This window comes from Lepidochelys kempii, chromosome 1 (assembly GCF_965140285.1).
Source record: "Lepidochelys kempii isolate rLepKem1 chromosome 1, rLepKem1.hap1, whole genome shotgun sequence".
NCBI classification, from domain to species: Eukaryota; Metazoa; Chordata; order Testudines; family Cheloniidae; genus Lepidochelys; species Lepidochelys kempii.
This window is the reverse complement of record NC_136380.1, coordinates 305649910-305665928: the sequence shown is the minus strand read 5'-3', so window position 1 is coordinate 305665928 and position 16019 is coordinate 305649910. Positions and strand designations below refer to the sequence as shown.

Here is a 16019-nt window from a genome sequence, read left to right as displayed (position 1 = left end):
CTAGCCCACACTTTTCCATTAAGCAACCACATAAGGAACTGTCTAGGCCTCATCCCATGCCAAACAGAACACAAACCTATATTCCCTTCTACACCTTTTTCTATCCATCTAGACATTTTAGGTGCTTTACATGATCCTCGTTACCGTGGTATCTGGCACTTCACACTCTAATTTATTTGTCCTCATGGCACCCCTGTGAGGTAGGAAAGTATTATCATTTACAGATGGAGAACTGAGGCACGGAGAGATTTAACCTCCAACCCTGCAAACATATGTTTGAACACATTACCCATATGGTTAAGGTCAGAGCCTAAGCAACTTGCCTAAGATCTTATAGGAACAGCTGTTCTACACTACAAAGTTAGGTCAGCATCGCTCAAAAAAGTACAATGTAATTAAGCCAACCTAAGCCTTGATGTAGACGCTGCTACTTCCATTGACCTAGGTATGGCCTCTTGGAGAGTTGCTTTTACTACAGAGACAGAAAAATCCCTCCAGTTGCTGTAGTAAGTGTCTGCACGACAGAGGGAGCAGAGGTGGAGCTGTGCTGCTGTAGTGGTTCTAGTGTAGACATACCCTCAAGTCTGTGGCAGAGCCAGGAATTGAACCCAGTCTTCTGAGTGATGGCAGACTATCTGCAAGGTGCTAGTGGAGCTGTCCCTAAACCCCCTACTCTGCTTAGAAAATCACTCACAGAATTCTTAGATAATTCTTCTGGATGAAGATCTACTACTGTCATCTTTACATTTGTTAATTGACCGGATACTGTCAGGTCCCCTTTTTCTTCTGCAGTGCACTGTACATAGTGCTATATCTTAAAACCCATCCAGTAATTGAATCTTGTGCAAAATTTCACAGCTCCCTGGCTAAGTAGTATGATTCATCATGAGCATATTACACAGCTATTCTGTGTGCTTCACTAACTGCCAGTTAGGACCTGTGGCCTATCTCCCTGGACGGCCACCCTGAACATGCATCCACAGTTGCAAGCCTTTGAGACATTCAGGTTGGGGCTCCCTTGGTGTGCAGAGAAAGAGGGGTTGTTGGCAGGATTGTCCCTAAAACAGCTTCTCAACTTTGAAACTTGCTTTTCCCCACCTTAATCCAAAACAGCTCAAATCTGGTGACTATTAAGGCATGCTGCAAAGCCCACCTATTCTCCCTGTTTTTGGGAGAGAGGAGAGAAATCTGAGGTTGAGCACTGGTGGGAAGAGAGATTTTTCATTGCCTCTTTTTGGCTGTGCTATTTTTGTTCAGGTTGGAGAGGAGAGGGTGAAATGGATGGCATTGTAAATTAAAATAATATTTGTATTTGCAAATATTGCCAAGGGCACGTAGGGCCATGAAGAAATACTGTTATCCTTTTTTGTAGAGATCAGAATAAATAAATCAAAGGAGGCTTGTAGTCATTTTGATTTTGTCTTTCAGAAGAGTTTTTTATTCTTACAATTAGGAGAAAACATGGGGCCAGATTCTCAGCTGGTGCAGTTCCACTGAAGTCAATGGCTCTATGCCAATTTATATCAGCTAAGGATCTGACCCATAGGCTGTTGGGAGTCTACTCACATGCCAAGTAGCTGCTGCAGCTGCAAAGAAGTTCCCAACGATTCTCCCTTCCCAGTATCTGTCAGCTTTACAACCAAACCAAGGCTGCGTGCTTTCACCCATATCTGGCTATGGTATCTCTGAATCACTTTTCTGGAATGTAGCACAGGGAAGCTGGTGCTGTCATAGATAGGGCCAAGTGCTTCATTAGCAAGGGAAGACTGCACCACACTGGAAAATCTTTTCCCCCAGTATACACTTGATGGTACTCAGAATATAAGATTGTAGAAACTAGTTTTAGAGCCTAATAAAAACCATCCGTATATTATCAGCATTGTTCGTCATCAGTGTGGAACATATTCATTTGGGTAGAGAGCCTGAAAGCACTCCAATGATATTCTGAACCCACTTCTAGGCAAACAAGTAAAGACCCAGATCCTCAAAGGTTAGGCTCCCAACTTCCCTTGATTTGAAATCAGTGGAAGTTACAAGCTTAGTACCTTTCAGGATCTGAGCTTAGGCCCCAATCATGCAGTGAGCTTTATGTGGGCTGATCCCTGCACCTATGGATATGTCTACACTGCAATTAGACACCCCTAGCTGTCTGATTATGGTGTATAATCAGGAGTATTATTACATCTATACTTGTGTTTTGATCGTATTTCATAAATACCTGTTTTTTCCCCATCCTGCCTACTAAAAAGTATGACATTTAAGAAGGACTAAAACAAAGTTGCTAAATATGTGAAACATATTTCCACATTGTGAAATAATCAACTCAATTTTTAAAAATAAAAAATAATAATCTCAAAGTACAGAGAAAACAAAAAGAACAAAACCACGTGGCAATTTTCTATTGACTCAAGACCAAGAAGTTAACACCAGGATGTGCGTGATAAAAACAAACATGCGGGAATGCAAATCAATAGCTATCTTCAGACCCATTTACTCAAATGAGTGAGGAGTTACTCACCTAAATAATTCAATTGATTTCAATGAGTTCTTCCTCAGTGAGATTCAGGGGTGCACAATCTGATTCAGTTATTTGGATTGACATTCAGTGTATACCAGGGATCGGTAACCTTTGGCACACAGCCTGTCAGGGAAATCTGCTGGCGGGCCGGGACGGTTTGTTTACCTGCAGCGTCCACAGGTTCGGCCGATCACAGCACCCACTGGCCACGGTTTGCCGTTCCAGGCCAATGGGGGCTGCGGGAAGCGGCGTGGGCCGGGGGATGTGCTGCGGGAAGCGACGTGGGCCTTTCTTGTCCATGGTACTTTCCAGAGTGATGGGAATTAAAGGAGTACCCTGAGTGCGTGCATCTCTTGGGATTTGGCCCTAAACTAATGAATAGCTGAATATTAAACAACCAAATAGTATTTTCAGTTAGGTTTTGATTAAAATCTACAGAGACAAGAATATTTAGAGCAGAGACATAATCTCCATCATTAGCTCACCTGATGTTCACCAGTAGTACTGATGCATATTTGTCTTATGAGTTGTGTAGTGGGGTAGTTACCCACTCCTGCCCTGTCGGGCTTAAAAGCCAGCCCTGGGAGAGAGCCAGGACTGAGAGCAAGAAAAGCTAGGCTGATTGGGGAAATGGGCCACGCTCCAATCAGGCCGCAGCTGGGCCTATAAAGGGGCTGCTAGGCTGATGCTTAGCCAGTCTCTCTCTCTCTCTGTGTTCAGAGAGGGAAGGGCCTGGCTGCAGGGACCTGAGGGAATACCTACATTGGGGCAGGGCTGAGGGGGAAAGGCCAGGGGAGCTCCGGCCTGGAAACCACCAGCTGCGAGGCCTAGATTAGGGCCTATTAGGTACTGGGGTTTACTGCCAGGGGGCAGCAGCACCCCAGTGGGAGGAGGCACTGGGTCCTGGGAGGGACTGGGGCCGGCGGTAAGGCGGATCACCAGATGGCAGAGGGTGCTCCAAAGGCTAATGAGCTAATTTTTTTTTTGAACATGGTTAAAGTGGCACAAACATTATTGTGCTACAGCAAGTACACTGCATTTGTGACAGAGCTCTAGAAAATATGACTGATTTATTTAAGCTGCCTGGTTTAGTTTTCAAAATGGCATGAAAGAGTAAAATACATCTTTTCCAACAACATCCTTGTTTTAAGGAAGAGGAGGACTGAATAAGCAACACTGCCTTGCCTTTTATTGTATTGTTTGAGTTGTTACAGATATAATCAAAATAAAGTGAAGAAAACACTTCAGATTTTGAAGATCATGTTACATGCTAACGTATTTACATGTTAGGTAAAACACTGCTTTACAGTCTGCAGGCTACAGTGCCACAGTAACTGTATATCAGTCAAATCAATGGGTTCTGCCTATAGGGAGAAGTGGGCTGAAGAAGGAATAAAGAAACTGTCTTAGGGTATGTCTACACTGCAATGTAAGCCCAGGGTTAGTGGAACTTGAGTGAACCAACCCTGTGTTTCAGCGTCTACACTGATTGCTGAGTCCCCATTGAGAATTTTTGACCCTGATCCCCCAACCTGGGGCACGAGTGTCCACATGCAGTACACAGGCCTGCATCCAACCAACCATATCCCAGACTTCCTGGTGCCCTCCAGATATGTGGCCACCATAGGCGCCAACTCCATGGAGCACCCATGGAAAAAAATTAGTCCCTTCCCACAGCACCTCCCTCCCGCTGGGCAACTCCTCCCCCTTGCTCCCAGCACCTCCTGCACGCTGCAGAACAGCTGTTCAGTGGCATGCAGGAGGCGTTGGGAGCGAGGGGAACGAATGGGAATGGGGCGCACTCGGGGAAGGAGGCAGGGAAGAGGCAGGGCAGGGTTTGGAGGAAGGGATGGAGTTGGAGCAGTCCTGGGGCAGGGGGTGGGGTGTAGGCTGAGAGGAAGTCGGCACCTATGGTGGCCACTCTAGGTTTTTAAGATGACAAGAAAATTGGACAAAAATTTAAATTAATTTCACTTTCATTTTCTCTACGATTTTGTCTTGCGCAGGTGAATGCAACTTTGTTGTTGCCTGACTTTTGAGCACGTCACTCTTAATTTAGGTTTGTGTGTGGAATTTCCTAGGTTTTTAAAAAAACAAACAACAAAATGAAGACAGATTCCATGATGCGCAGTTATTTTCTAGAAAACAGAAGATCCCTCTGCCCTATACAAGAACATATGCATACTCAGTGAGGGAAGGGTTTTCTATTCCTTCTTTATGCACCTTTAAATATTTGATAGGAGGAGGTAGCACACTTTCTTAGACCTTTGTATCCACCCTACATATTGTGTGTAGTGAAGCAGAGTTTCTTCTCACCCCTGCCTCCATCCATATACATGCATTGATTGAAAGAAGGTAGGATCGGGTGGAGGCCTGCTACCTTCCACATGCAGCGCCATTTAGAAAAAGGCTGTTTTCCTTTGGACATCTTCACCCTCCAACAGACCCCTCTATATCACAAGCACACGTACAAATCTGGTGAAATACTGAGAGATCTTATTCATCTGAAGTTTCCATTCCACTGATCTATGCGCACATGTGCTGTGCCAGTGGAATATTGGTATGTCCTTAGGTTATTGTAAAACAAATATAGTTGACATGCATGAAGTACATTTTTAACCCTTCATAACTCAGCTAAATCTCAGTACTGAATCTTCTCAGAGCACTAAAAAGGCACATAGGGATATCTCTGAAATTACAAACCCCTCCAACGCGTTATTAAGGATCTACAACCTATCCTGAAGGATGACCCAACACTCTCACAAATCTTGGGAGACAGGCCAGTCCTTGCCTACAGACAGCCTCCCAACCTGAAGCAAATACTCACAGGCAACCACATACCACACAACAGAACCACTAACCCAGGAACCTATCCTTGCAACAAGGCCCGTTGCCAACTGTGCCCACATATCTATTCAGGGGACACCATCACAGGGGCTAATAACATCAGCCAAACTATCAGAGGCTCGTTCACCTGCACATCCACCAATGTAATATATGCCATCATGTGCCAGCAATACCCCTCTGCCATGTACATTGGTCAAACTGGACAGTCTCTACGTAAAAGAATAAATGGACACAATTTAGATGTCAAGAATTATAACATTCATAAACCAGTCGGAGAACACTTCAATCTCTCTGGTCACACGATTACAGACATGAAAGTTGCGATATTACAACAAAAAAACTTCAAATCCAGACTCCAGCGAGAAACTGTTGAATTGGAATTAATTTGCAAATTGGATACAATTAACTTAGGCTTGAATAGAGACTGGGAGTGGCTAAGTCATTATGCAAGGTAACCTATTTCCCCTTGTTTTTTCCTACCCCCCCCCCCCCGCCCCTCAGACGTTCTTGTTAAACCCTGGATTTGTGCTGGAAATGGCCCACCTTGATTATCATACACATTGTAAGGAGAGTGATCACTTTAGATAACCTATTACCAGCAGGAGAGTGGGTTTGTGTGTGTGTGGGGTGGGGGGGTGAGAACTTGGATTTGTGCTGGAAATGGCCCAACTTGATTATCATACACATTGCAAGGAGAGTGATCACTTTAGATAAGTTATTACCAGCAGGAGAGTGGGGTGGGGGGAGGTATTTTTTCATGCTTTGTGTGTATAAAAAGATCTTCTACACTTTCCACAGTATGCATCCGATGAAGTGAGCTGTAGCTCACGAAAGCTTATGCTCAAATAAATTGGTTAGTCTCTAGGGTGCCACAAGTACTCCTTTTCTTTTTACGAATACAGACTAATACGGCTGTTACTCTAACATCTGAAAATGATCCTCCATAATGAAAATGTTTGGGCAGCTTTAATGATAGGTATTAGTACACACTCTGCCGATATGAAAAAATGAAATAATACCCAACGCTTCATCTTTAAAGCATTTTACAAATGTCAATTAATTCCAGAAGATTCTGTTAAGTGTTGTCATCCCTATTTTTAAAATGGGGACGCTAAAGCAGAAAGGTTTTCTAAGGTGGGTAGTGATGAAAGGGGTTAATGACAGAGCCAAAGAGTATCTGGTTCCCAGTCCTGTGCTCATACCACTAATTCTTTAAGTGACCAATTAGCCTGTTATGCCAACATAAGCACGTCTGATATGACTCGAAGTTTATTGCTGTAGTCGCTTGCAATATAAGTATGCCTGAGGTTTTTTTTAAAATCCTATCCTTTCTATACCTCATGCACTACCACTGAACTTACTTTTTGGTTGATGACCAAACTTAGGCCTTCAAAGAATATTAGGGTTGGAAGAAACCTCAGGACATCATCTAGTCCAAGCCCCTACTCAAAGCAGGACCAACACCAACTAAATCATCCCAGCCAAGGCTTTGTCAAGCCAGGCCTTAAAAACCTGTAAGGATGGAGTTTCCACCACCTCCCTATGTAAACCATTCTAGTGCTTCACCACCCTCCTAGTGAAATAGTTTTTCCTAATATCCAACCTAGACCACCTCCATTGCAACTTGAGACCATTGCACCTTGTTCTGTCATGTGATACCACTGAGAACAGCCTAGCTCCATTCTCTTTGGAACTCCCCCTTCAGGTAACTGAAGGCTGCTTTCAAGTCCCCTCTCGCTCTTCTCTTCTGCAGACTAAATAACCCCAGTTCCCTCAGCCTCTCCTTGTCAGTCATGTGCACCAGCCCCCTAATAATTTTCATTGCCCTCCGCTGGACTCTCTCCACTTTGTCCACATCCCTTCTGTAGTGGGGGGGGGCCCAAAACCGGACGCAATACTCCAGGTGTGGCCTCACTAGTGCTGAATAGAAGGGAATAATCACTTCCTTCGATTTACTGGCAGTGCTCTTACTAATACAGCCCAGTATGCTGTTGGCCTTCTTGGCAACAAGGGCACACTGCTGACTCATATCCAGCTTCTCGTCCTCTGTAATCCCCAGATCCTTTTCTGCAGAACCACTGCTTATCCAGTCGGTCCCCAGCCTGTAGCAGTGCGTGGGATTCTTCCTTCCTAAGTGCAGAACTTTGTACTTGTCCTTGTTTAACCTCATCAGGTTTCTTTTGGCCCAATCCTCCAATTTGTCTAGGTCACTAGTCTACACTACAGGGGAAATTCGATCTAAGCTACGGAATTTGAGTTACGTGAATAGCGTAACTCAAACCGACGTAGCTTAGATCTACTTACCACGGGGTCCACACTACGTGATGTCGACGGGAGATGCTCTCCTGTCGACTCCCCCTACTCTTCTCGATCTGAGTACAGGGGTTTACAGGAGAGCGATATGCGGTCGATTTAGCGGGTCTGCACTAGACCCGCTAAATCGACCACTGATGCATCGATTGCCACTCGTCAATCCCCCGGGTAAGTGTAGACAAGCTTTTAGTAAAAGCATTATTAGGTTATATGCTACAGCAATGGTTCCCAGACTTTTGCAGTCGTTCATCAGCGGCATTTTTGTTTTTTGGGGGATGGGCCTACCTCCCTGCTCCAGGAGTTGCCGCCTAGACATGACAAAGGGGAGGCCAGCCTAAATGTGAGCAAGGGGCATTACAACCTAGCACACAGGGTCACAGTTCCACTCCGGTTTGGCCTGGCTGACCCTCCATCACCCCATGCACAGGTCACAACTCCTGGACCAGGAAGCCAGGCCTAGCCCTGCAGGACTGGAGCCACCACTGTGGGTTGAGTGTAGGGTGTGCTTGCTCTCCAACCCCCACCCCTCCCTCTGGGACCTCCCCGCTACACTGGGCCATCGACCTATCTAGAGTCTGGTCAGGACCCTCTGTTTGGGAAATACTGCTCTACAAGATTTTTTTCCTCCCCCCTCCACTATAAGCAGAATCCAGTTAAAAAAGTAATTCCACCAACACACTCACAATGTGATTACTATAGAAACCCTCCTTGCTGAGTGGTAATAAATCACCAGCTGTTTAGGATACCAGTTTTGGAAAGGTTTGCACGTGGCGTGACCCTGTACCACTCTGGAACACAGTGTGCATTCCAAGTTTGTTCAAGTGCACATTTTATAATTGTGCCTGAAGGCACGTTTAAAGAGCTTACATTAAGAGCAGAACTGAGCTTAGGGCAGTGAATTCTACAACTATCAGAACAAAATAAGCTTTCCTTCTTTCTCCTTCCCCAGACTCCACCCGGTTCCTCAAAATTGCTGGCCTATTTACAGATGTTTAAGAGAACCTCTGTGTTGTTAGAATGTTTACACCACAGAGCATTTCAAATGCAGTCTGAGCTACACAATCAAGGCCCACCCCAAAGACAAGAGTTGTACTGTACTATTGAAGAATGTACTGGTTCTATGCTCTACCACCATACAAGGCAGCTCTGCATTCCTGCTGGTAACCTTTCATTACCTCTTAAGTTTCCAGATCACTGCCAAACTTCTTTAACTCCACGGAATGATTACAAGGCTTTATAAACAAAAACCTCAGATTCTGTTTTGTGGTTCTGTACAGGAATGCCAAAATGAAGGTAATAACATATAAAAGAGGACTGAGGCCCTATTTAATAATAGTAATAATTCTTTGTACTTCTACAATGTTGTATATTTCTAAAAAGCTTTACAGGTTTTAGTGAATCAAGCCTCAAATCATTACAATGAGGTAATGTATTTATCATGCCCATTTTACACAGGGCTAAACTGAGGAACAGGGAGTTTAAGGGGTTTAGCACAGGAAGTGAAGGGGGATGTGGGATTAGAGTTTAGAAGTTCTGGTTTCCAGTCACACTGCTTAGTCTAGTGGTTCTCAACCTTTCCAGATTACTGTACCCCTTTCAGGAGTCTGATCTGTCTTGCATACCCCAACTTTAATCTCACTTAAAAACTACTTGCTTACAAAATCGGACATAAAAATACAAGTGTGTAACAGCACACTATTACCGAAAAACTGCTTGCTTTCTAATTTTGTCTGTATAAAATTTTAGTTTGTACTGACTTTGCTAGTGCTTTTTTTGTAGCCAGTTATAAAACTAGGCAAATATCTAGATGAGTTGATGTACCCCCTGGAAGACCTCTGCATGGCCCCAAGGATATGTGGGCCCCTGGTTGAGAACCACTGGCTTAATCTACTAAAACCATGCTGTCACCTCATTCCTTAGCTCTTAAAAAAAGTACTCCACCATAAGGATCCAAAGGCTTCAGTTTGCAGTAATGCTGCTGTAGTGTTCTGGAAGATTGAGTTGGAACAGGCTAGGATTTTCATTTTGTTTTTAAATAAGGGATTTAAGATACAAATACTAGGATCTAGAACTAAGTTCCCTGTAAGGTGTGCTCTTGCGCAGGAAGCCACCAAGTGGTACACACTTAACTCCCCCACCCATGGGGCTGCTCATGTAATTACTTATGACTGTGGGGTGAGGATGGCAAAATCAAGGCCAGAGTGATGTGGCATTGTTAACTAGTAAACCAGATGGCTTCATTATTTAAAATAGTTATTTGATAGTACGTGGCTTAACCTAGCCTTGGATGTATTTTATTGGGTTGCTATCAAACCCACTGCTCTCAGGGCCCCACCACTATCATCACAGTGGAGAACTCTGCATGGAGCCCTCATTGGTGCCACACCAGCATGACTCAGCTGGGGTAGTGTCTGCAGGGACAATCACATACAGGGAGCTGGACTGAGCCCAAATCTTCTGTCTTCCAGGACAGATCCCAGGTTGCCTGAACATGCTGGTTCGAGAAAGGGAGAGGCCACCCTGTCTCCACCAACCCAGCGGATGGCTCTCTGCAGGTGACTCCTGATACGGCCTTGTATTTTTATATAGGTTTTTGCACCACACATCGCTGTAGTCTCTGAGCGCCTTCGTCACGGCGCGAAGCACTGTGACTACACATCTGCCACGTGTTGTTCGTTCTCTCATCCTCTCCCCCCAGGGAGAAGCATGCGCAGTGAAGTGTCGTTTTGTCGTCAGGGGGTTATGTTTATTTTTTAAATGCATTAGATCGATATAAAGACACATAGCACCAGGTATAACAGAGAAGGTAAGGTTAAAGAACTGTGTCTTGCATTTGGAGCAGAAAGTGGCAAGGTTTGTGACGGCCCCTGGGCTTGGGGTGAGTTCATTCCAGGCTCAGACCATTCCTGAGAAGGCTCTAGCTCCTGTACAGACAAGCTTGACTCTTACGGTTGAGAGTGAAGCTGTTGACCGTGGTGGTCTTCATCCCAGAGCTTGACTGTTTTTGGTATCCTAGACCCAGGCCATGGAGTGCCTTGAAGGTAAAGGCCAAGACCTTGAACTGGATTTCAAAAGTCTATCAGAAGTCAATGCAAAGTGTGGTGGGATGTGCTCATGGTAGCCTGTGTTGCTGATGGGATAAACTGCAATATTTTCTACTAGTTGGAGTTTCCTAAGTGCTGGAAGCTTCATGCCCAGGTATATCAAATTGCTGTAGTCCCGCTGAGAGGCAATGAAGGTACAAACAACTAGGCTAGGGTCTTTGTCCCTGGGGACGGGGCAGGGGTTGGGTCACAGTGCGTGGGTGCATAGCTATAGTGAAGGGGAAGGGTCCCAATGCAGGAGTGGAGCCTCAGCTTAGCTTAAGTCAGCCCTGAATACAACAAAAGGTATGCCTACACAGCATAGCTTGTGGGGTTCATGCTGTGGGGCTCTTTTCATTGCTGTGTAGACTTCTGAGCTCAAGCTGGAGCCGAGCTCTGGGACCCTCCCACCCTGCAGGGTTCTAAAGCCTGGGCTCCAGGCCGAGCCCGGAAGTCTACACAGCAAAGAAAACAGCCCTGCAGCCTGAGCCCGAGTCAGCTGGCACAGGCCAGCTGTGGATTTTTCTTGGCTGCGCAGACACACCCAAATTGTTAACAGGTAGGTAGATCAACTTTTGCTTTGGAAGCACCTGGGACCCAGGCGGGCATGGGCATCCCAGGAGCATGAAGCAGAGAGAGGAAGTAGATTAGTCAGAGAGCAGCATGTCTTTAGGCTAGCTGGAGAAGAGAGCCAGGCTGGCATGCTTGAGAAAGCAGTGAGCTCGTTACTACAAAAACACTGGCTTCAGCTTGACCAATTTCATTAACAACTGTTAGTCACTCATGAAGATGAATGTGCATTGCCTCAGTTTGGCAGTTTTGCCTAAAACCCACACACAGTGCCATCTATAAGCCTCAAGGTCTGAAACCGTATCACTTAATCACTACACCCAGCCCCTCTGGGATGTCTGAATGTTGCCATTAACCTGGGAACAGCAAAATCACATGACAGCTGAAGGACAGAAAGTGAACATCTTGGCCAATTAAAGGATCGTTTAGGGAGATCACATGCTATTACTAGAATGGAATTTGGTCCGACATCACAGCAGATTCACCCACCACTTGCAAAAAAAGCAGCAGTTACATCATTAGAAGCGATTGGGACCTTGTTTTATTCTCATTCAACAGATGGCACCTCCAGCAGCATGACAGGTCTTTGGTTAAGTACTAATTCAAAGAGTTATTCATGGAATCACCTTCAGCACTTCCTATAGCACATTTGTTTTCCTTGGATGTCTCCCATCTAGCTACTGACAGCCTGAACCTGTTTAGCTTACAAGATCACAGTCCATGGTGGTACAGGTTCAGGGACATGCACTTTAGGTATGTCCTCCTGGCCATTAGGATGTCCCAAGCCCAAGAAGGTGGTACAATTTTCCATAAAGGGTCCAGGGAACATATGTTTGTGTCCTGCTAGACTTGTAATACTAAATTGGTTCTTGTTCATGTAATTTCAATGGTATTATTTTGCAGCACACTCATAGGCTCTCAAAGCACTTTACAAAGGCCTCAATGCTTTTGTGCTGTTCTAGCATATCATTCTCATTCAGCAGACAAGCTGAGAGAAGTCCTATCCCACAGGGCTCCCACTCCTGTGCCTTAAACACAAGACCTTTGATACAAAATTGGAACTAGTGGTATTTGAACAAAATTGTATAAATTCATATCAAGATCATGATCACTACAGAGTTTGAACAGACCTTTCCCTTCTGTATTCTAAAGTGCATACAAAGACAACACCAACAAGTATGGTCTTCAGAACAGCGTGAAGCTTAAAATAGTTACCCAAAGACTATTTTTTGTCCTTGAAGTTAACTCCCCCTACTGCAGTAAAGGCATATTTACATAAATTAAAAGAGTGGAATAAAAATTATGCAACTTAAGTTCAGCAAAGCTTTTTTATTTGTGAGCATTAAGGTACATACATAGACGTGTAATTCTTAAAGAGCTGAATTTGAAATTTGCATAGTTCTTTACAAAGCCAACATCTCTCTCATTCATGTTTGGCACCTGTATTACACAGATTAAGACATTTCAGCATACAACTGTTATTCTTAGAAAACAAACAAATTTAAATTTCAGTCCCCCTCCCCCCAGAATCAGATCTCTCCCCAAAATAATCACAATATTTAAATCCATTTTGAGTTCCAGAGTAAGAAAAGTTAGTATACAACTGTAAAGTTTTTGTTCAAATACAAATACTGAAAGGGTCTTGTGAGAACTATCCATTTTGTTTCTGCTTCCGCTCAGAATTTACAACATATCCCATTAACTTCTGGATAAAAATTCAGATCACTTAAAATGTAAAGTCCTTCACCTTTCGTAAAATGCCAGATTCTCAGAATGAAATAGAGGTGTCATTCTGTGCCATGCCCCTTGATAAACTGCACAAGTTTGGAAGAGGGCATTCATAAATACCGGAAAAGCCAGTTTAAAATTCTTTTTGGGCATATCCTTTCTCCTCCTCCAATAATCAGACTGGCCTAATCTTTTTGAACTAGCAGAATGAAGCCTCACTCATATATTCCAGCTTGACAACAGTTTTGTTTAATTTTCATGTACACCTACTAAAAAGTTAAGTTGTTTTCAGGGAAAGTAAATTAAGAGGATTAAGTGACACATTGCATTCCACTTTTATTGAGTTCTATAAATCTGGGTGCATTTTTGTTTTAGACAAAATGTGTGGCTTTAGCCAAGTGCTTGATGAAAGCAGGAATGCTTTAAAAACTGTTAATTTACTGCCCTAACTGAAGCGAGAAACCTGTATGTATCATTCACAAAGACAGCCACACCCAGGAAATATGATCTGTTAGTTCTAAATCCTACATTGTACGAGAGGAGGAAAGTCTTCTTGGTGAAGACAGCTGTTAAGGTATGTAGCTCACATCACATTTTTCTACATATCTGGGATATGAAAAAGTTAGCATTAAGTGCTCAAAAGCAATACCATAAAGAATAGAGAAATATGAAACTTTCACAAAGTATTACTTATAGTTAAAGAAAGCAAGTTACAGAGCAAGTTTCTTGGTTATTCATTCAGAGTCTTTGGGAATAGGCCAATTTTTAAATGCCCAGATATTACATTTTACAGTAGAAATGCAATGACTTTGAAACATGGTGATACTTCATTTCATGTACACATACCACTCTTAAGACATCATTTTTTTCTTACATTCTACTGAGCAGAAGACCATTCCTTCTATTGGCATGAATTTCTGGCCAATTAGACTCTTGCTACAACAGGAACACAGGAAGCACTCTGTTGTGGCATGCCAGTTGAAGTTGTTGTAGGTTACACGCTGAACTTCTGGATCAATAGCATTATGGCAGCCTTGGCAGACCTGATGAGTGAAAACAGCAATCAAATTATAAAACACATTCTCTCTCCAATTTGTGGAAAGGGTAGAACTCATGGAAGGCAATAGGAATTACTAGCTGCGAATGACCGATGCACAAAAGGGAATAAATACTGTAAGAACTCTTCTGGGCCAAAAGGAAGCTTTAAAGCCTAATTCAGCTATCAGATGGTTTCAAGTAGTCAGCGTACATATTAAAAAATAAGCAAATGAGCAGGCACTAGTGTTTAAAAATTGAAACAAAACAATGAATCAAAGAACCCATTGCAATAGAGCCTAACCTTAAAACATTTATATAGCGATGGTGACTTGAGGCGCCAACCAGGACAAGTCCTCATTGTGCTACATGTTTTATACAGCACCATATTAAATGCCATGTCCAGGGTCAGTGTCATTTTTTGGAACAGCTTGCCACTGACAACACAGCATTGACAGACCTGATGAATTACATAGCCACCGTAGGGGAAGTTACGTTACACCATCACTGACCTCTGCAATTACTTGCATTTTTCATCCACTGATTTCTGTAACACAATTCAGTATGGTCAGTAGCTTCTGTTGTGACAGATATGGCAATCTCCTGAAGTATTCTGGACAAACCTTACTGAATTAAGTTTAAGTATCTTAGGAGTTCATTGTATTACAAATGCAAATGTGTTTGTATTATTGTGGAATTTTATGTAAGGTCTGTGGAGGGAGACCTGACTAATGTAAACTCTGGAAAGTGTTAGGAGCTTCAGAGAACTGTCTGAAACAATGTACCCTCTCCAGTTATACAAGAACTCAGCCTTTGGAAACCCTGTCCTGAGGAGGGGGCCTTTGTCAGCTGATCACCTGTTACATGAGAACAAATCAGAATCCCAAACTGTATAAAGGATTTTTAGATTCATGAACATTCTTGGTCAGAGCAAAAAGGTGTTATGAACTTGTGACCACAGAACACCCCCTGTATGGGGTTTAAGGATGTTTCATCTGCCAGACCCCTTGTTGGAATTGGAGTGAGCTTTGGTAAGCTTATTAGTATGTGTAGGTTCTTTCACCTTAAGAATAAATGTGCTTGCTTAGAAAGGGCTGTGCAGTAACTTAACTGGGGGCAATTATGCTGTTTATAGCCTCTGAGGAGAAGGCAAAGCAGGGCTGCCTAGGCAATCTGACCTGCTGGGGAACTCATACAATGAAGGCAGGACCCAGCAGCCTGGAAATACCCAGGTCAGTAGGGAGAGAGACATGTGTCTCGGCCCAAGAGAGGTGACGGCTGGGGAGCTGGAAACCTGAGAGCAGATGCCCTTGATGGACCATAGAGGAGCAATATGATTGCAGTTGCCCTCAACTGTCACACTTGTGAGCAACCTAATATTTGTCTTACTACCACACCCCTCTTCCCTACTGGGATTATGGCCCTAAGTTTCTTGTGCAATTCCACACCTCCTCTCATCCCTCTGGTAGCATTGTGCAGCCTTTAAAGTAATAGGAACTGCAAAGACTACTTTGGAGTAGATTAATTTGCTTTTCACCGTAATACACTATAACTCTTTGGCCTGTATCACAAACCAGTCCTGAAATCCTTACTCTGGTAAGACTCCCATTATAACCACGTATTATGGTGAATGGTATTACGGTAACGGTATTATGGTAACATTTCCAAAAGATAAGGTCCAGGTTTGGATGGTCAGTTACGGTCTTAAAGCCACACCATGACTAACAGGTTTTCAGAATTTAAAGGGATATTTTATTTTCATTGTATACACTGATTTAAAATGCCCATTAAAAATATTCTCTCAAAATATTTTAGTTGCATTCTTAAATGAGCATTTTCACTCCAGTACGCACAATGAAGATTTGTTTTTAAAATTCTATTACACGCATACTCACTCTCTCACCATATGGAATCCCCAAGTGGAC

General features: G+C 43.5%; 1 protein-coding gene across 1 annotated transcript in view; it reads right to left on the bottom strand.

Annotated features, from left to right (window-relative positions):
- Positions 1-12645: 12645 nt before the first annotated feature.
- The window catches only part of TES (testin LIM domain protein), a 41942-nt gene continuing 38568 nt past the window's right edge, over positions 12646-16019 (bottom strand). Inside the window, exon 7 of the mRNA XM_073328141.2 lies at positions 12646-14102. Coding sequence (XP_073184242.2) covers positions 13911-14102 — 192 coding nt within the window. The 3' untranslated portion in view covers positions 12646-13910. The remainder of the gene's footprint in view (positions 14103-16019) is intronic.